This window comes from Dryobates pubescens, chromosome 18 (assembly GCF_014839835.1).
Source record: "Dryobates pubescens isolate bDryPub1 chromosome 18, bDryPub1.pri, whole genome shotgun sequence".
In the NCBI taxonomy this organism is placed as follows: Eukaryota; Metazoa; Chordata; class Aves; order Piciformes; family Picidae; genus Dryobates; species Dryobates pubescens.
This window is the reverse complement of record NC_071629.1, coordinates 22,759,692-22,778,719: the sequence shown is the minus strand read 5'-3', so window position 1 is coordinate 22,778,719 and position 19,028 is coordinate 22,759,692. Positions and strand designations below refer to the sequence as shown.

Sequence of the window (19,028 nt, the reverse complement as noted above, 5' to 3'; positions counted from 1 at the left end):
GGCAGTCTCAATCTGTACTGCACTGGGCTCAAGTGTGAATGCCCTGCGGTGTATAAGCAGAGGAGGATTAGTGTGGGAGCTTATTCTGGAGAGCCCTCCTGGCTGCAGGCAGTACTCCTGGCAGTCTGACAGTGTTTGGTGTTCCTCAGATGGCAGAGGTTTTCAGATCTCCTTGGGTGGCTCTGACCTTTCTGCTCTGCCCAACAGTGAGCTCTTCACCACCGTGTTGGACATGCTGAGCGTCCTCATCAACGGCACCCTGGCTGCTGACATGTCCAGCATTTCTCAGGGCAGCATGGAGGAGAACAAGCGAGCCTACATGAACCTTGTCAAGAAACTCAGGGTGAGGGACAGCAGGCCCTGTGTGGGGAGCAGTGTGTTCTGTGCCATGGCTGTCCAGCTGTGCACATCTACCTGTGCCTCATGAATAGAGCTTGTCCTGTGCTGCTGTTCAGATGAAGCAGGGAGGGTGGCCCCGGTAGCTCTGTAGGGCTGAAGGGTGTAAAGGTGAGAGAGAATGCAGGGATGGAGCTTGTCACCAGAAGAGGCACAGGTGGGCTTTGGGTGGTCTTTCCCTTCAAGTGCTCTCTATTCACCGGTGCAGAAGGAGCTGGGGGACCGGCAGTCCGACAGCCTGGAGAAGGTGCGACAGCTCCTGCCGCTCCCTAAACAGACCAGAGACGTCATCACCTGTGAACCTCAGGGATCCCTCATTGACACCAAAGGCAATAAAATAGCTGGATTTGACTCCATCTTCAAGAAGGAGGTAGGGGAAGCTTTTATTTGTCTCTTGAGTGCAGGTGCCACCTTGTCCTCTGATGCCTTGAGTCTGTACAGCTTGGGAAGCATCTAGTTGCAGCACCTTGTTGCCTGCTGAGCTTGGCATGACTGGCTGCACAGGGACAAGCTGGCACATAGCTGTCTCCAGAAAGGGCAGAGCTGGGTGGTAATTCTCAGCCATACCTCCTGCTGCTGCAGCTTGAGGAGTTATTGAAACTTTGGGTTTGTACTTATGGCTATATAGAGCATAAAGAGAAACCCATAGTCTGCCAGTGAGCTGAAGACTAGCAGAGAAGGGGTGAAGGTGTCTGGCAGTTGCTGATGAAGGCCTTTAGAGATGACTGCTTCACCACGTGGAGGAGGAGGAGGCATCACTTGTAAGGGTTCAGGCTGTTTACTGCGATATGTGGAGCAGGGCCTGAAGAAAGCAAAGAATTTCCTGTACCCTCATAGGAAAAGATCTTGGAGGTTCTTATCTCTTTTGTTTCTAAAGGGTTTGCAAGTCTCTACAAAGCAGAAGATTTCCCCCTGGGACCTGTTTGAGGGCTTAAAGCACTCAGCCCCTCTCTCCTGGGGCTGGTTCGGCACGGTCCGGGTGGATCGCAAGGTGTCCAGGTTTGAGGAGCAGCAGAGGCTGCTTCTGTACCACACACACCTGAAGCCCAAGCCCCGCAGTTACTACCTGGAGCCATTGCCACTGCCCCCTGAAGAGGAAGAGCCTCCTACACCTGTGACTTTAGAGCCAGAGAAGAAAGCTGCAGAACCAGCCAAGGCTGATAAGACGAGCTCCAATCCTGCCACCTCTACTGAAGAGCGCAAGAAGAAACAGAGCAAAACCAAGAAACGCAACCAGTCTGCCAGCAAAACTGAGGTGAGGACAGTCCAGCAGCTGAGGGCCTCTGTGCCCACCCCTCCTGCTCACAGAGCACTCCCTTGACTCTTCCTGAGGAGCCTGCCAGTGGTGTAATGGTGAAGATGGGATGTATCTTCTCCCAGCTGGGAGTGTTGAGCTCTGTGCTGCTGTCTAGGCTGGGGCAGGGCAAACCTTTTCTTAATCCCTGATGGGAGGGAAGGAGGCTGCTCAGCTCAGGTGGCAGGCCAGGCTTCTTTCTCTGGGCTTTGCAACCCTTCATGCTCTGCATCCATTCCTGAGTTCTCAGTGCACATTGATCTTCCTGGCTCCTTCTTTGCAGGATTTTGTGCTGGGCCCCAGCCGAGGCGTCTCCTATGGAGTTGGCATGCCTACAGATCTCCTGCACCACCAGTCAGGAAGCACTATGTCCAGGCTGGCCTATGGGCAGTCTCCAGTCACCAGTATCTATGCCCAGAATCAGCCTCTTCCAGCTGGTAGGTGCACAGGAGAGGTGAGCATATTGCACCTCTCTGGAACCTCCTGTAAGAGCCCCTCCTGGGAGATGGTCTTACACAGTCCTGACACTTTCCCCTCTTGCCTGTCATGCCTGTAGACAGTGCTGAGCAGTCCTGGAGCTGCCAGGCTCAGCAGCAGCATGGCTCCAGTTAGCACATCTCTGCCTCTTGCAGGGGGCCCTCGCCTGGACACATCCTACAGACCTGTACGCATGCCCCTGGGCAAACTGGTTCAGAGCCGGCCTCCCTACAGCGGGGTGCTGCCTCCAGGGATGGGCAGCATGATGGGCATTGACCCCTCCTACAAGCCAGCAGTGTACAGGCAGCAGCCTCCAGTGTCCCAGGGACAGATACTGAGGCAGCAGCTCCAAGCAAAGTTGGTAAGTCAGCTGTGCTCTTGCTGGACCCCATAGTACAGCAAGCCCAAGATGTTTCCTGAGGCTGTCCCTTCTAGCCAGAACTCTTCAGCCCTGTCCCTTTCTGCCCTGGAAAGATGCCTCTTATGTCTGTTCCTGTGGTGCAGCACTGTTTGCCCCCTGCTTTGTGGGCCTTCATCACTAACAGCTGGTGGAGTCTGTCAGCTGTTCTGAGACACCTGTGGCTGTGGGGCAGTGAGAGAGGCATCCTGCTTGAGGGGTGGTAGGGACATTGGTGGCCTAAGCCAGGGAGAAGCAGTTAGCACCTGCATTGCTGTGCAGCAGTCTTGTAGGTGTAGCAGTGAAGTGACCTACCTGGTCTGGTGGGAGCTGCTGGGAACAGCAGCATCCTGCCCTTTGCAGAGGGTGCAAAAAGTTTCTGTCTGCCTTCCAGCAGGGCCAAGGCATTATGGGACAGCAGCCTGTGCGCCAAATGGCTCCAACCCCATCCTATGGAGCACTGCAGCCCTCCCAGGTAAATGGCAGTGACCCCAGGTAAGACTGGAATCTGACTAGGCACAGGGCAGCATCTTCCCTTCTGCTGCTGAACCCTGCAGTCTGCTGGTTCTCCCTATTCCTCACTGGGAAGTGTGAATCTGAATCCCAGAGATGGAATCATAGAATTATGTTGGTTGACAAAGCCCTCTAAGGTCACTGAGTCCAGCTCTCAGCCTAGCACCACCATGGCTGCTAAACCATCTCCCCAGGTGCCATCTCTACACATTTTTTTAACACCTCCAGGGATGGTGACCCCACCACCTCCCTGGGCAGCCTGTTCCAATCCCTGACCACTCTTGCAGAGAAGAAACTTTTTCTCATCTCCAACCTAAACCTCCCCTGGGGCAACTTGAGGCATTTCCTCTCATCCTACCATTTGATACTAGGAAGAGCACAATCCCTACCTGGCTCCAACCTCCTTTCAGAGAGCTGTAGAGAGCCAGAGAGTCTCCCCTCAGCCTCCTCTTCTCCAGGCTGAACACCCCCAGGTCCCTCAGCTGCTCCTCCCCAGCCCCTTCCCCAGCTTTGTTGCCCTTCTCTGGACCTGCTCCAGCCCTCAAAGACCTTCTTGGAGTGAGGGACCCAAAACTGAACGCAGGACTCAAGGGGTGGCCTGACCAGGGGATCCTGGCCCTGGTCCTGCTGTCTCCATTTCCTGATCCAGGCCAGGCTGCTGGTGGCCTTCTTGCCCACCTGGGCACCCCCTGGCTCATCTTCAGCTGTTGTCACCCCAAGGGCTTTCTCTGCTGGGCAGTTTCCAACCACTCTGCCCCCAGGCTGGAGCCTTCCTGGGGTTGTTGTGACCCAAGAGCAGGACCCAGCCCTTGGCCCTGTTGAACCTCCTCCCCCTGGCCTCAAGCCCCTGGGTGCAGCCTGTCCAGACCCTTCCTGCCCTCCAGCAGCTGAAGACAGCCACCCAGCTTGGTGCCATCTGCAGACTCCCTGAGGGTGCCTCAGTGCCCTCAATGCAGACCATTGCTAAAGACAGTAAAGAGAAGTGGCCCCAGCACTGAGCCCTGGGGAGCACCACTGGTGCCTGACTGGCCAGCAGCTGGGCTTAGCTCCATCCCCCAGCAGCCTTTGGGCCTGGCCAGCATCCAGTTTGTAAGGCAGGGAAGCATCCAGCCCTCCAAGCCATGAGCTGCCAGTTTCTCCAGGAGGATGCTGTGGGGAGGCAGTGGCAAAGGCTTCACTGAAGGCCAGGTAAAGGACAGCCTCAGCCTGTCCCCATCCACTGAGTAGGACACGTGGTGGGAGAAGGTTGATCAAGCAGGACCTGCCCTTCATGAAGCCCTGCTGGCTGGGCCTGGTCCCCTGGCTGCCCTGCAGGTGCTGCATGGTGGCCCTCAAGAGGATTTGCTCTCTGAGCTTCCCTGGCCCTGAGGTCAGGCTGGCAGGTCTGTAGTTCCCTGGGTCCTCCTTGCAGCCCTTGTTGTAGATGGGTGTCCCCTTTGCCAGGCTCCAGTGGGCTGGCACCTCCAGGGCTGCTGGGAAATGAGGGGAAGTGGCTTGGTGAAGAGCTCTGCCAGCTCCTGCAGCAGCCTCAGGGGTTTGTCATCCAGCCCTTGGCTTGTGTGTGTCTAGGTGGTGCAGCAGGCCCCTGAGCCTCTCCTCTTGGACTGTGAGGGCTTTGTTCTGCTGCCCTTCTTCCAGCTCAGGGGGCTGGGTGCCCAGCAGGCAGCTGGTCTGGCTGCTGAAGCCTGAGGCAGAGAAGGTGTGGAGTCCCTCAGCCTTTTCCTCACCCTTGGCCACTGCCCCCAGAAAAGGCCTCCTCCTGTTGCCAGGACTTCAGCCGAAGCATGTCCTGCTCTCTTGGGTGTGTCCCATCTTTGCCAGCAGAGCTGGTGTCCTGTAAATGAACCCAGGATGAAAGGACCCAAAGTCCTGCTGCAGACACCAAGCCTGGGGCCAGGCCTTGACCTGCTGCCTGCTCCTGTTCATTCCCTGATCACAGCCCGCAGCTGGGGGCATAGAGAAGAGCACTGCTCGTGCTCCAGATCCCTTAACCAGTCATCCCAAGGCCCTGAAGTCCCTCTTTGTTGCCCTTGCACTTGCTGTTCCTTCGTCAGTGCCCTGTGGGATCAGCAGTGGTTAGTGGTGTGAGGGCAGAGGAGCTCTGTGAGGGTGCCCAGGGGGTGCTGTGCTGAGTTCCCTGTGCTTTGTCCTTAGCCTGTGACCAATGCCTCTCTTGTTTCCTTCCAGGGCTACACACCTTATGTCTCCCACATAGGCATTCAGCAGCATCCCTCCCAGTCCAGCACCATTGTACCTCCCACCTACTCTGGCCAGCCCTACCAGAACTCCCACCCCAGCTCCACCCCTGCCATGGTGGATCCTGTTCGACAGATGCAGCAGAGGCCCAGCGGCTACGTACACCAGCAGGCCCCGGGCTATGGGCACACCCTGGGCAGCACACAGAGGTACTTCCACCCTCCTGGATGGCAGAAGGCTGTTTCAGCAAAGGCTTCCCACCTGTGCTCCTGGACAGGCCTGGCAGCAGTCTGTGAAGTGCCTGCTCCCTGTGCTGAGTCCTTGTGCTGTCACAGAAACATCAGAGTCACAGAATGGTTTGGGTTAGAAGGGACCTCCAAAGCTCACTCAGTCTGACCCCCCTGCAGTCTCCAGGGACCCCTCCAGCAGAGCAGGCTGATCAGAGCCCCATCAAGCCTGACCTTGAATATCTCCAGGGGTGGGGCCTCACCTATCTCCCTGTGCAACCTGAAATTCAGAGGTGCTAGCTGCAGGCAGGAGGCAGTGTCACCAGCCAGAGTATGAGGAAATGACCAGGGGCAGCCACAGTTCTGGTTTTATTTCTAACCATAAGATCCCTGTCAAAGGGCATAAACCCAGTGGGGAAATCCTGCAGAGCAGTGGGCTGAGGACTGTCACTGAAGGCTTTGAGAGGCCCTGGTGCCCCTCACCTTTCTGAATAGAGGCATCATGGATTGCAAGGAGCTTCTTGGGTTATATGGCTTGTTGACAGAAGAAGTAGGATTTGGGTTAAAGAAGCTGGCTGCCTGAGAATCTACTACTCCAAGAGCTTTCCTCCTCCTTTCCTCCTGCAGGTTTCCTCACCAGTCCATACAGCAGGCACCCATGATGAGTGGGATGAACCATTTGGGTCCACAAGGAGTCTCCTCAGGAATTCGACCCAGCCAGATACTACCTGACCAGCAGCAGCAGCAGTATCTGAGGCAGCAGCAGCAGATGCTGAGGGTGAGTGGCTGCTGACAGGAGGAAGGCTGCTGGAGCTGCAGGAGGCTTGCCCAGTGCCGTTTGCCTCTGTGCCAGCAACGCTCTGCTCTGCCCCATCTGTGCCAAGGAGAGCACCAGCTCTGTAACGTTCCCCGAGGGGAGCCTCCCCTCCTCGCAGCCGCTCCTCATGGAGACACCTGCTGCACTGCCTCTTGCCAGTCACACAGCAGGAGCTGGAGGGAAGTTAGGAGCAGAGCAGTCTGTTTAGTCCTCTGTAGCCTGTATCCCACCTCCTCCTGCTCCAGCTGAGCCCAAAAGGATGTGCAGAAAGCTCCCTGTCTCGCAGGAGCCAAAACGAGGGCAAAGCACCTCATGCTCACACAGGGGCAGGCAGAGCTTCAGGAGCATAGCTGCATCTCCACGAGATCAGAACGAGGGGCAGGAAGTTTCCAGGGGCAGGAAGTGTGGTGTGAGCAGTCCCATGTACTCCTCACCTAACAGCAGCTGCTGAAAACTGCTCCCAAGGGAGCTGTTAGACCCAAGGCTCTGGAAGCCCAGGGGTGGGTGTCAACAGGCAGGAGCACTCCGTGGGTTTGCATCATGGTGGTAAAGGCTTCTCTGCAGGGAGGACTGCATGCTTGCAGAAGTACTGAATGGACAGGGGAACACACAAGCAATTTGGTTGTCTTGGCCTAGAAAGCCTGTAGAACATCTGGAGGCTCTACACAGCATGGAGCAGTGAGGCTTTGTGTTCTGAGAGGGCCCTGAGCAAGGCAGTGGCTCCTGAGAGAGCTGCAGTGTCACAGAATCACAGAACGACTCAGGTTGGAAGGGACCTCGGAGATCATCTGCTCCAACCTCCTGCCATGGGCAGGGACACCTCTCAACTACACTTGGTTGCCCAGGTCTAGCCTAGTCTTGAACACCTCCAGGGAGGAGGCATCCAGAGTCTCCCTGGGCAGCCTGTTCCAGAGTCTCATCACCCTTGTACTGAAGAACTTCTTTCTCAGCTCCAGTCTAACCCTGCTCTGCCTCAGCTTCAAACCATGCCCCCTTGTCCTGTCCCCAGACAGCCTCAAGAAAAGTCCTGACTCTCCACTTGGTTTCTTTTAATATTCTCCATCCCTCCTGTTTAGAAAAAGGACAAGCAAATTGCTGGCACTTCTTCTGGCTCAGTAACTTCCACTCTGTCTTCAGCTTTTAGCTGACATTATTTGGTTGCTTACCAAAAGCAACCCAGAAAGCCCCAAATCTCCCTTATTCCTGTGACATCTGCTGTGGTATCAGAGTCACACAGAGGAGGAGCATCCTCTTGGTGCCTGGTTTGGCTGCCATGATGCAGTGACTTGTAGAAGGGGCAACTGGCTGCCTGCTTTGTCCTGCATGGGTTGGTAGTCAGCTGCTGCAAGAATCCAAGGGGTAACCTGGCTCATTTAGTCACCTGCCTTCGTGGTCAGTTCAGTGGTCAGACTGCTGAGGAGGCTGCTGCAGAAACTCACTCCCTCTGGCTTGCCCTGAGCCTCCACCTGTTTGTGACAGGTTCTTCTTACTGTCCTCTGTGCCCTGCTTTTCACTGGCTTGCTTTCCCTCTGGTGCTTGCCATGTGTGCTCCTAGGGACCACCTAGGGTTTCCACAGGCCAGGGTTTTCTGTTCTCTTCTCCTGACTGTAGTTTTGTCTGAGTTTTGAGTCTGGTCAAGATTTGAACCTTGGCCTTCTGAGCCAGTGGTCAAATCTCTACCTGGTATCACTGTGTTACTTTGCTATGATGTTGTTGGTAGCTTTCTCTTGCTCCTAGAAATTCTTCTGTCTAGCTGGGGAGTTCAAAACTTATTGGCAGATGGGAAAAGTGGCTGAAAATTAGAAGGTAAAACCCCTTGAGGTTTGTGGGCATGCCTGAATGTTCTTCTCCCCATGACTAGTTCTGGATTAGACCACTACACCTAGTTCTGTCTTCATTCTTTCACTGAAGTGCAGCACCAGCTGGCATGAATGACCACTGAACCACAGAACTGTTTGGATTGGAAAAGCCTTCTAAGTCCACTGAGTCCAACCACCAACCCAACCTCTTCTCCAGCTTCCTTGCCCAGCTTCCTTGCCCAGCTTCCTTGCCCAGCTTCCTTGCCCTTTTGTTGGACCTGCTCCAGCCTCTAATTGTCCTTCTTGGTTTGAGGGCCCCAAAACTGAACCCAGTAGTCAAGGTGTGGCCTCACTTCCCTCCTGCTGGCCACACCATTGCTGATCCAGGCCAGGATGCTGGTGGCCTTCTTGGCCACCTGGGCACCCACTGGCTCATGTTCAACCAGCTGTCAACCAACACCTCAGGCCTGTTCCTGCCAGTCAGCTTTGCAGCCATTCTGCCCTAAGCCAAGAGCAGCAAGAGCTGGCTAATGTGACTGGTAAGGCTGAAATAGCTGGACACCAAGTAAGAGAGGCAGAGACAGGAGGAGAGAGAAGTGTCCCAAGCTTTTTGTCTTCAAAAGAAAAAACCCTTCTCTGTTCTTGGCCCTTGGCTGCAGGACAAGGTAGAGACTAGGGAAAACTCCAGTGGTAGGGGTCATTGTGACCTGCAGTGGACTTCACAGGGAAGTTACAGGAGCTCTGTTGGTACCTCTGGAAAATTTCTGAGAGCAGGTCAGACAGATCCCCAGAGACGACATCATTTGTGCCCTCGAGCAGAAGGCAAGAGATGAACCAGCCAGCCCCTGAAGGGAGTGCTCAGTTGGTATCTCTCCTTGGATCTTATTTGCTCCTAATCACTCCTCAGCTGACAGATTCCTGGGTCTCTCCCTGGCCCCTGTTGATAGCTCATCTTGCAGAAGAGCTTTGTTGCTGTCTCTGTGTTTCTTCTCATTTCTCAGCCCAGGGCAGTGTCCTGGTGAAGTCTGTGTGACTGGGGGAGCCGTGAGGGCAGTGGAGCTAGAGGGCACATTACTGCCCTGTCTGTGCCCTCTCGCTGTGTGCATTGCCCAGACACTTCCCTCACATTCCCTTCTCTTCTGTCTTGGCAGCAGCAGCAGCAGCAACAGCAACAGCAGCAGCAGCAGCAGCCCCAGCCGCAGCCACCACAGCCGCAGCAGCAGCCCCAGGTCTCCACAGTGCCTCAGCCGCAGGCGCAGGGCCAGCCCCCCGGGCTGGGGATGCAGCCCCTGCCGCCCCAGCAGCCCATCGTGAGTGTACCCCAGCAGTGCTCCCCCTGCAGCTCCCCTTTCTTCCTGCCCTGCACTGCCCAGGCTCCCTGTGAGTGCTGAGGCTGCCAGCCTGTCAGCTGCAGCTGTGACTCTGTTTCTCTCTGCAGTTCCAGCGCCAAGGCCTTCAGCAGACGCAGCAGCAGCAACAAACAGCTGCTCTGGTTCGACAGCTTCAGCAGCAGCTTTCCAGTAAGCCTTCCTGTTCTTCATCCCGTCCCTAGTCGTCTCCTCACTGTTTTCTGTTGCAGGTACCCTGGTACAGAGAAGCAAAGCCAAGCCAGACTTGTTCTGAGGCCACAAAGGATGCTGGCAGGGAGCTGGCATCAGGACACAAAACTCCTGGCCCAAGGGGACACAGCAGCAGGGCAGACACTGCTTGCCAGCTCGTGAGCTTCCAGACCTTCCGTCTGCTGCCTGCAGAGGGACAAGGGAGCTGAGGCACTGTGGAGGCTGCCATGCAGCCTTCCTGAAGCATTCAGCCTTCTCTGAAGTATTCAGAGATGGTTCCTCTGCTGCAGATGACCTCTGAGTGGCACAAGGGGGCTGTAGTCCTGGGGCACTCAGTGGAGTATTTGTGTTGTAATCAGGACAAAACTTCTTGGAGTTAGGGAGAGCACCCTGGGAGGTGTTGCTGCACACTTGCTGTGTTTGCAGTGCTGTGAGCTTCCATGGCTGCTCTCAGAGCTGGGGTATAGGTGGTGCTCAGTGTTCCAGTATGAGCTGGGGATCTGGAAACAGAGCCCAGTGTCTGTGCTGCTCCCTTCTGACTGGCTGCTGTCCCACTGGAACCTCCCTGGCTTTCCTGTCAGAAGAGTGGCAGACATGCTAGGGGAGTGCCCAGGCATGGCACTGCACAGGGTGAGGCTGTGCTAGGTGAGGGGACTTGGAGGGGATGCTTATGCTTGTTCCCTGATGGAAAATTCTCAATCCTGGTGCCCAAAAAAGCACCTTCCCAAACCAGAATATTTAATGTTCTAAGTTTCCCACTAGCTTGATTCCCAAACCAGGAGTCTGTGCCAGGATCCCAGCCAGGACACTCAGGCACAGGAAGACCTCCTGTGAGGATCTGAATATAGCAGAATAGCCACACTTCTGTATCCTGTCTGCACAGCACATGGAGCTGGCCTATATAGAACACATGCGTGGGTCCAATGCAGCCATGTGGCAGCGTGCAGCTTCCATGCTCCCTCCTTGGGTTTGCATCAGTTCCACCAGGAACCATCTGGAGCTCTTATTTGTGGAGCCTGGGAGGGAGTGGAAAGAAGGACATAAAGCAAGAGCAGCCTGTGGGGGGGACAAGCATGCTTTGGACCTGGGATAGGCTGTGTTAGGAGGCTCCCCAATATCCCTGGGTATGTGACTGTCCACCAGAGCTCAGGAGGAGAGCAGGGCTGTGCTGGGCTCCCTTTCCTTAGTCTGTCTTAGGGTCAAACCTGCTGATGGGGTTTCAGAAAAGAAACTGCAGCAGTTTCTAAACTGGACAGTAGCCAGGTCTGCTGTGGGCTCTCTGCAGCACCAAACATCAGTCCCAGGGGTTTGGAGGTTCATGACCTTCTTGACTCTGGCACATTCCCTGCCCCTTGGGTGCCATACAGGAGTCCTTTGGGCACATCCTTCATCTGCACCAAGACAGCAGCAGGGAGCCAGGACAGCTGTCTGTGAGACCTTGCCAGCAGTGTTTGCTGGGGGTGTGCTGGGTGCTGGCTGTGGCAGGCCTGTGGCTGCAGTTGTGCAGGCTTACAGAGATGATTTTTGTTTTTTCCCCCTTTCAAAATCATAAAGTCATCCTGCCAGCCAGCTGCCACCTTTCAGGGCTTTGTTTCAGTGCACCACTTCCACCACAAGGGCTGAAGTGATCTCTGGAGCTGCAGGATGGGGACTGGCACATAGCTGTCTCTTCCTTGGAGCGTGTGGGGTCCTGGCTGTGCTGCTGCCTCCAGGCTCAGGCAAATGTGTGCAGCAGAGTGCCATAAAGGTTGCATTTTGCTACTTGCAGCCTGTGGCACGCTCCTCTTGCTGTGCTGCTGATGGTGGGGAGAGAGATCTCCTTTCTGAAGCAGACTTTGTGACTGTCTAACTCTGTCTTGGCTCAACAGACACACAGACACAGCAGAACAACAACCCCTTTGGACGCTACTGACCTGCGGTCTTCGGCCTGATCCGTGAGGGAGACATCGCCGTGGACCGGATGCAGCCTCTTCAGCCTGACCCCCACACTGGGACTGCCCCCAGCCTCTGCCCTTGAGCCTGTGCCCCCAGTGCTGCTGCTGCCCATCTCACAGGGAGATGCCAGGAGGATGGTTTTTATTGTACAGACAAAGTGTTTTTACTATCCGATTTCTACCGACGTTTCTGGAGATCCCTCGTGGCCGACAGTCTCTCCTCCCACTTTGGTTTCAGTTTTTACTCAGTTTTTAGTATTTTTGTTAAAATAATGATTAAGACATTGTAAAATTTTGTACTTTATTTATACCAGATGAACCCTGTGCTGCACATTCTTGGATGAATACAGAGAGCTTACTTTGCAAAAGCAGTGTGTGTTCAGAGCCTGCCTTGCCGCCGCAGCGCTCAGCCCAGCACCGCCTCTACACATGGGCCTCATCTGTTTCTCAGTAGCTTTTGTGAGTGGCTAAACAGTTTGGTTTGGTTTGGGAAGGGCTCTTCCCTGTTTGGCCCACGAGCTGCTGTTTGTATGAGCCTGGTGGGATCTGTCTGCTCAGAGCTCTGCCAGCACTCTGTGACGTGTTGCAGCAGGACAGAGGGACAGGGCAGAGGGAGTTACACTGCAGGGTAGTTCTGAGCCCCAGCAGCCCCCCAGCTGCTCAAGCTGGTGCCTCTGCAGTCTAGGAGGAGCTGCAGGCCAAGTGCCCTCCCAGCCCTGATTTTGCTGCTAAGTACCAAGGCTCCTCTGCTGACTGTGTCCTGTCAAGCCCCAGTGCTTTCTCTGGCTGGTTGATGTGCTGCATGCTCAAGTCTTCAGCTGCCTCATCCAGTCTCATCCCTGTAGCAGCCTGCTTTAACTTGGTACTCTTCATTCCTGCTGTGTAGTGATTCTGGATCCCTCCATCACCAGCACTTTTCTTCTGTCCTTGGCTCTTCCCCAGCAATTTGTTTGACCTGTGGTCCCTCTCATAGCTTTTCTTGGCCAATGTCTTTCTTTTGTCCTGTCCATATGGGATAGGGTGGCTTTCACAAGGACTCATGGAAGAGCTCCTTTGATCTTAATCTAGGTGCCTTGGGCAGGCCTCCTTAATGAGGACAGATGTGTGTGCAGGGCTGCTGCTTTGTGTATTCCTACTTGTGCCTTTCCATGAGGATATGGTTGGGGAACAGCCTTGAGCTTGCTCTTAGGTCCCAGAGGAGGCCTGTGCCAGGGGCTCTGCATGCCTGCAGCCTTGTGCTGTGCAACCCCACAAGTGGAGGTCCTGTTCAAGGCCATGGCTGTGCCAGCTGGCCTCTGCTCTAAGGGGCCTGTGCCTGGGGCAGGAGGAGGGCTATGCTACTTCCATCCTGCCTGGGATGTGGGCAGGGAGCGCCCCAGGGCTCATGGAGCAGAGCCTGGGGAGCTGGGCACTGTCTCTAGGCAGTCTCTGGACTTTCCCTGTCATGTGTAGCTGTGGCCATGCCCCACACCTCCAACCCTGGGAGGCAGCAGAGCCTGTGCCAAGCAGCATCTTGGGTGCTGTCTTCTGCATTGGTGGCTTGCAGGAGATGAGAGGGGGGTGGATCTCTGCCACATCTGGCACCAGAAAGCAGCATGGGCATGGGTGGGTTTGGGCAGGGCTGTAGTGGGCTGCTGTGGCAGGGCTGAGGTTGCTGCCACAGAAGAGCACTGAGCCAGGTGGTGCCTGCTTTGTGCCATTCCAGGCCCCAGTGATCTGGTGAGAGCACCCCCAGGGACCACTCTGCCTCCCTAGAGAAAAGGGGAAGATTCCTCCTGCCCTGAGGCCAGGTGCCTGCTGCCCAGGGTCCCTGCTTTCTTGCATGGTCCAGCATAGGGGCTGCTCCTGCCAGAGGGCCCCAGCTGTGCCAGCTGCTTCTCAGAAAAGGTCTGCATGGGATGAGCAGGATTCCAGCGCTCCATCATGGTGGCACACCCAGGGTTGCCAGCATCCAAGACCCTACAGAATACATAGAATACATAGAATAAACCAGGTTGGAAGAGACCTTCAAGATCATCGCGTCCAACCCATCAACCAATCCAACACCACCCAAGCAACTAACCCACGGCACCAAGTACCCCGTCAAGTCTTCTCCTAAAAACCTCCAGTGATGGCGACTCCACCACCTCCCCAGGCAGCCCATTCCAATGGGCAATCACTCTTTCTGTATAGAACTTTTTCCTAACATCCAGCCTGAACCTCCCCTGGTGCAGCCTGAGACTGTGTCCTCTTGTTCTGGTACTGCTTGCCTGGGAGAAGAGACCAACATCCATCTGTCTACAACCTCCCTTCAGGTAGTTGTAGAGAGTAATAAGGTCACCTCTGAGCCTCCTCTTCTCCAGACTAAGCAACCCCAGCTCCCTCAGCCTCTCCTCGTAGGGCTTATGTTCCAAACCCCTCACCAACTTTGTTGCTCTTCTCTGGACTCGTTCCAGCAAGTCAACATCCTTCCTAAACTGAGGGGCCCAGAACAGGACACACCCACTGTCCAGAGGTTTGCTGCAGGGGTTGTAGGGACTTGGGGCAATACCTGGTCAGGGCACGTTTAGGGACCTGTGCTCTGCTCGTCCTGGTTTCATGCCATGCAGCCACTGCTGCTGTGCTGCCTCTTGGCACTGAGCTGCAGCAGGTTTAAGCAGGTCTGACAGCTTCCAGCCCTTCTGTTCCTTCTCCAAGTTGTGGCTAAACCCTGCTTGTGACAGAGCCAGAGGCAGCCTGGGGGCCTCTGTGTCGTGCTGGCCACTGAGTAACCCATGCAGCTGTCCTGCTGTGGCCAGCAGCCCAGGGGAGAGTGTGTGTGGGGGTGTTTGATGCTGAGCTCTGTGGGGCTGAGAGACAGCCCCAAGTGGTGTCTGGGCAGTGTCCACAGGAGGTGTGAGCAGTTGATGCTGTACTGTGTGTGCTTAGCACATGAGGAGAAGCCTGAGTTCGGGTGGGCAGAAGTGGGTCCTATGCTATCACACAACATTAGGGATTGGAGGGGACCTCAGAAAGTCAAGTCCAACCCCCTGCCAGAGCAGGGTCACCCAGGGCAGGTCAGACAGGAACACAGCCAGGTGGGTTTGGAAAGTCTGCAGAGGAGACTCCACAACCTCTCTGGGCAGCCTGCTCCAGGGCTCAGCACCCTCACACCAAAGAAACCTTTCCTCATGTTGAGGTGGAACCTCTTGGGTTCCAGCTTGTATCCCTTGCCCCTCATCCAATCACTCAAAAGAGCCTGGCCCCTTCTGCTGGACACCCACCCTTCAGATATTTGTAGACATTGATCAGGTCATCTCCAGGCTAAACAGCCCCAGGGCTCTTGGTCTTTCCTCATAAGAGAGATTTCTCTATTCCCTTCATCATCCTTGTAGCCTCCTTTGGACTCCCTCCCTCCCTCCCTTCCTGACTCTCTTGAACTGGGGAGCCCACAATACTCCAGATGAGGCCTCACTAGAGCAGAGTCAAGGGGCAGAAGGAACTCCTTTGCACACTGTTCTTAATGCACCCCAAGATCCTCTTGGCCTTGGCCACAAGGGCACGTTGGTTTCTCATGGCCAGGCCTCCAAGGTCTTTCTGCTGTTTTCCAGCAGGTTAGCCCTCACCTCTGCTGGTGCAGGGAGTTACTCTTGTCCAGGTACAAGACTTTACTCTTGTCCTTGTTGACTTTCATTCACACCCAGCAGCCTGGCACAGGCTCTCCTCATGAGCCATGCCCTGGCCAAGGATGGCTCCTCAGGCACCATCAGAGCTGCTGTTCAGGAGGATCAGCTGCTGCCCCCACAAGCAGCTGAAGCCAGGAGTGGAGCTGCTCTGTGAGTGCTCAATCCTCCCCACGCTGGCCAGCCTGGGCTGGTTTTGCTGAGCAGCAGGACAGAGGGAGCCCTGCCTGGAGCCCTACCTGCAGCTGGTCCCATGCTTCTCAGGGCTGATGAGCACTGGTGGGCGCAGGGCAGGGTTGTGCATCCATCCCCCAGGATGCTGGACCTTGAGCTGCCTGCTCAAGGGCATACAAGGTGGCAGTGTGTGTAGCACCCTGCATATCATGGGCCAGCAACAAAACTGGTCAGGCTTGCAGCCACCAGCAGGCAGCTGCTGGGGGAAAGAGAGCGGTGCAGGAAGGACAGGAAAACTCTGACCTGCTCTGCAGTGTCAGCCAGAGGCAGTGGGGCAGGTGAAGCCCAAATTGTGCCGGGATGGGTGGATGTCCCTGCAGCTGCTCGTTCACCAATTCAGTGCACGTGGCAGTGGCATGCAGGGGAGCAGAAATAAATGCCTGCCCTTCACATGCTGCCACACAAGCATCCTGAAGGGGCCAGCTGTTCTGCAGAGCCCGGCTAGGGGCTGCGCTGCAGCTCTGGCAGCACAAAGGAGGCGAAGCCCAGCTCCCTTCGTCGGGATCAGAAAGCATGGAAGTGTCTGCAGTTGCACGGCCTCCTCTTTGGTCAGGCATCACAGCTGCCACTGCCCTGGCTATGGCAGAGCAATGCAGACACCAGACACATCCAGGAGGACCCACATTTATGCCCTGTTTGAAATGATTTCTGTAATCTCATCAGGCAGGACTGCAACAGAGAGGTAGTCTCACCGTGAGAAGCAGCAGGCTGAAGGAGAAGTGGCTTCTTGCAAGGAGCCCATGTGTGGAAGGGGAAGGTACCCCTACACCAAGAAGGGTCATGCCAAGAGGAAAGGGGACTGGCAGGTGCTGGGCCTTGCTATATGGTGCTGCTGGGGCCTCTGGGGCTCCAGTGCATGGCAGGGGGCTGTGTCTGGCCTTAGGGCTGAGGCTGGGACAGGGCAGTCCATACCAGAGCAGCTGGGCACTGTAGAGCGGTGAGAGAGGCAGAGGATGCTCCCCTGGCCATAGGGGGAGAGGCTGGAGGACATGGGGGTGCTCCAGCTGCTGTTGGATGTGCCAGGGCAGCACAGCCCAGGGCTCTGTGGGGGGGTGGAGGGCACCTGTGCGGAGCAGCTGGGGAGGTACAGGGGAGAGTGGGGAAGGGTTCTGGATGTCCAGGACTGTGCAGGATGCCCAGGGCATCGCAGGGTTGCCCGCGGTGATGCAAGATGGCCAGGGTAGAAGAGGATGCTTGGGGCGGTGCAGGGATGCCCCCTCAGGCAGGGTCGCTTACTGGGGCGGTGCGAGGTGCCCAGGGTAGTGCCGGTGCCGTGTGTAGGGCAGGGCTCTAGGGGCCGTGGGGGATACCGGGGGTGCACGTGCGGTCAGTGCGGGTACCCAGCGCGGTACCAGACTGCGCGATGCCCGGCGGCTGTGACACCCGCTCGGTGCATTACACAGGGCGGTGCCGGGGCGTGCGGTACCGGGGCCGGCCGGCGCAGCGGCGGAGCCATGGGGTGGCCCATCAGCGCCGTACACGTACCAGAACCGGCGGCGGCAGCGAAGGGGTGCTGCGGCACGGCCCCTCCCTCGCCCGCCCCCGCCGTGCACGCGCCGCGCGCTCTCGGTGCGGGGTCGGGCCGGACCGAGCGGGGCGCGGAGCAGCCGCTGCCGCCTCCGGCATGGCCCAGCCGCGCCGCCGCCCCCGACGGTGAGTGCGCCCCGCCCGGCCCCGCCCGGCCCCGCCACGGCTCTCGCTGGGGAGGGCGGCCGGGGCGGGACCGGCCCGGCAGCACGGCGCGGGGCTGGGGACGCCTCGGCCGCGACGGGGCCCCGGGGGAGAGGGTGGGCGGCGGGGCCGGTCTCGCCGCCGCTTCTGGGCCCGATCCCGGGGTCGGCGCGGCCGGGGCCGGGCGGCGGGGCTGGCGGGTAGGACCGAGCGCGGTGGGTAGCGGGGAGGGTTAACGGGGCCGGATGAGCGGCCGCGGCGAGCCGGCGGGTTGCCATGGCGACGCGCTGAAAGGGGGATTGTGCGCCCGCCCCAGCTGCGCGGCCCCCGGCCTGCGCCCGCCCGGCCCGCCCCGGTACCGCCCGGTACCGCCCGGCCCGGCCCGCCGAGCCCAGCGCGGGCAGCGGCTCTTGCGCCGGCTCCGATGCTCCCGCCCCACACGCTGGGGCCCGGCCCGAGTCGGGGTGCTAGGGGTGCAGATGGCGTCGGTCACTTGGAGCGGAGGGATGTGGCCGGTGCCGCCCAGCGCCGTGCTGCTAGTTTGGGCATCCCCGGGTGAAGGGCAGGCGGGAGATGCCCTCGGCTCCGTGCTCCTGGCATAGCCTGGGATGGCGTTAGCCATGAGGTGCCCGTAGCTAAAGGGCCATCCCCGGCCTGCTGTCCAGCAGGAGCTGTGTGGCACTGGCTGTTCCTGGGCAGAGCTGTGGGTCAGGTGCACGGTACAGGGGTTGCTGTGGCTCCACCAATGCACGCTGTGGCTGGAGCTGGCATCATTCCCTGAGCTCGGCTCAGTCACTCTCGAAGCCACAGAGCAGGAGTGGTGTGGTGAGTGATGGTCAGTGGCTAAGGGCTGTCCATATGCCGGCAGCAGTGAGAGAAAGGGGAAACAGTGACCCACATGAGGCTTTTTGCAGCCAGCCCTTTCTGGACCAAAGTCCTCCAAATGGTGACATCTTCTGGTGCCTTCGCTGGCAACTGTTCCCAAGGCCATGGACCTCCCTTGGGGAGGTGGCTCTGTCATGAAGTCCTGGTGAAGCTGGGATGTTCCCTGCATCCTTTGAGTCTGTCTAGTCCAGTGCTGCTGCCAACTTCACCCCAGGCAGTGGCACGGGGACTGGAGGTACCCTCATGGTTGGGCACATGTGGGTTCAGTGGGAGATGTAACAGCCAGCTTCCCATGAGCTCCTATGCTGCCATGCTTCATGTCAGCCTGGTGGAACCATCCTTCCCCTGGAAACCAAGGTGCTGCCAGCTGGGTAAAGGGTGGAGGTGTCCTTAGGAAGGGAGCTGCATGTTCCCAAGGAAAGGGTCACTCTGGGAACATGTGTGTTGTCTTTGCCCCCTGCTCTGCACCAGAGCACCCATGCCAACCTCTGGTGCAGGGCTGGGTGCCCTGAGGTCCCTGTTGGAGCAGACCTCCTCCTGGTCCACGCACTGCAGGTGACCACCAGAGCTGGTGTCTGCACAATGGTTAAAGGCTGACATTCAGAGGTCACACTTCCAGCACTGTGCATGTGTTTGCTTTATTTGCATTTGCAGTTAGCCCAGCTCAAGGCTTTGTCACTTGCATGTGCAGTTGCCATGGTTACATGTGCAGTCAAGATGTGGAGTTTGGTTGGACACCTGCAAACATGCAGCTCTCAACCTCTGGAGCACCAGGGTACGAGCAAAAGCTGTCAAGATGCAGGGCAGCCCTTGGACCTGGGCATGTGAGCCCTGTGCAGTGATCTGCTGAGGAAATGGAGTTACAGTGCCCATCTTGGCAAGGTCTGTGTGCTGCTGCCTTGCACAGCCTACAGCTGTCCATGTTCAATGCACAAGGTGCACCTATGGCAGTGTTGTTGGAGGGAAGAGTTGTGCCCGTGCTAGGGAT

At 57.2% G+C, this 19,028-nt stretch overlaps 2 protein-coding genes across 7 annotated transcripts in view; both read left to right on the top strand.

The window, feature by feature from the left end:
• MED12 (mediator complex subunit 12) overlaps positions 1–11,967 on the top strand; it is a 45,028-nt gene extending 33,061 nt beyond the window's left edge. Inside the window, exons 34-44 of one of the 2 annotated variants that reach the window (XM_054169784.1) lie at positions 208–343; positions 605–766; positions 1,274–1,651; positions 1,974–2,127; positions 2,323–2,528; positions 2,959–3,039; positions 5,265–5,482; positions 6,128–6,278; positions 9,271–9,426; positions 9,555–9,636; positions 11,544–11,967. In XM_054169784.1, the coding sequence (XP_054025759.1) occupies positions 208–343; positions 605–766; positions 1,274–1,651; positions 1,974–2,127; positions 2,323–2,528; positions 2,959–3,039; positions 5,265–5,482; positions 6,128–6,278; positions 9,271–9,426; positions 9,555–9,636; positions 11,544–11,587 (1,768 nt within the window). In that variant the 3' untranslated portion in view covers positions 11,588–11,967. Of the gene's footprint in view, positions 1–207; positions 344–604; positions 767–1,273; positions 1,652–1,973; positions 2,128–2,322; positions 2,529–2,958; positions 3,040–5,264; positions 5,483–6,127; positions 6,279–9,267; positions 9,427–9,554; positions 9,637–11,543 lie in introns of both variants that reach the window. The other variant, XM_054169783.1, reaches the window with a different exon arrangement.
• Positions 11,968–17,037: 5,070 nt separating this feature from the next.
• The window catches only part of NLGN3 (neuroligin 3), a 45,100-nt gene continuing 43,109 nt past the window's right edge, over positions 17,038–19,028 (top strand). For 2 of the 5 annotated variants that reach the window (XM_054169628.1, XM_054169627.1), the window contains exon 1: positions 17,038–17,137. In XM_054169628.1, coding sequence (XP_054025603.1) covers positions 17,109–17,137 — 29 coding nt within the window. In that variant the 5' untranslated portion in view covers positions 17,038–17,108. The remainder of the gene's footprint in view (positions 17,138–19,028) is intronic. The other 3 variants (XM_054169629.1, XM_054169631.1, XM_054169630.1) reach the window with 3 other exon arrangements.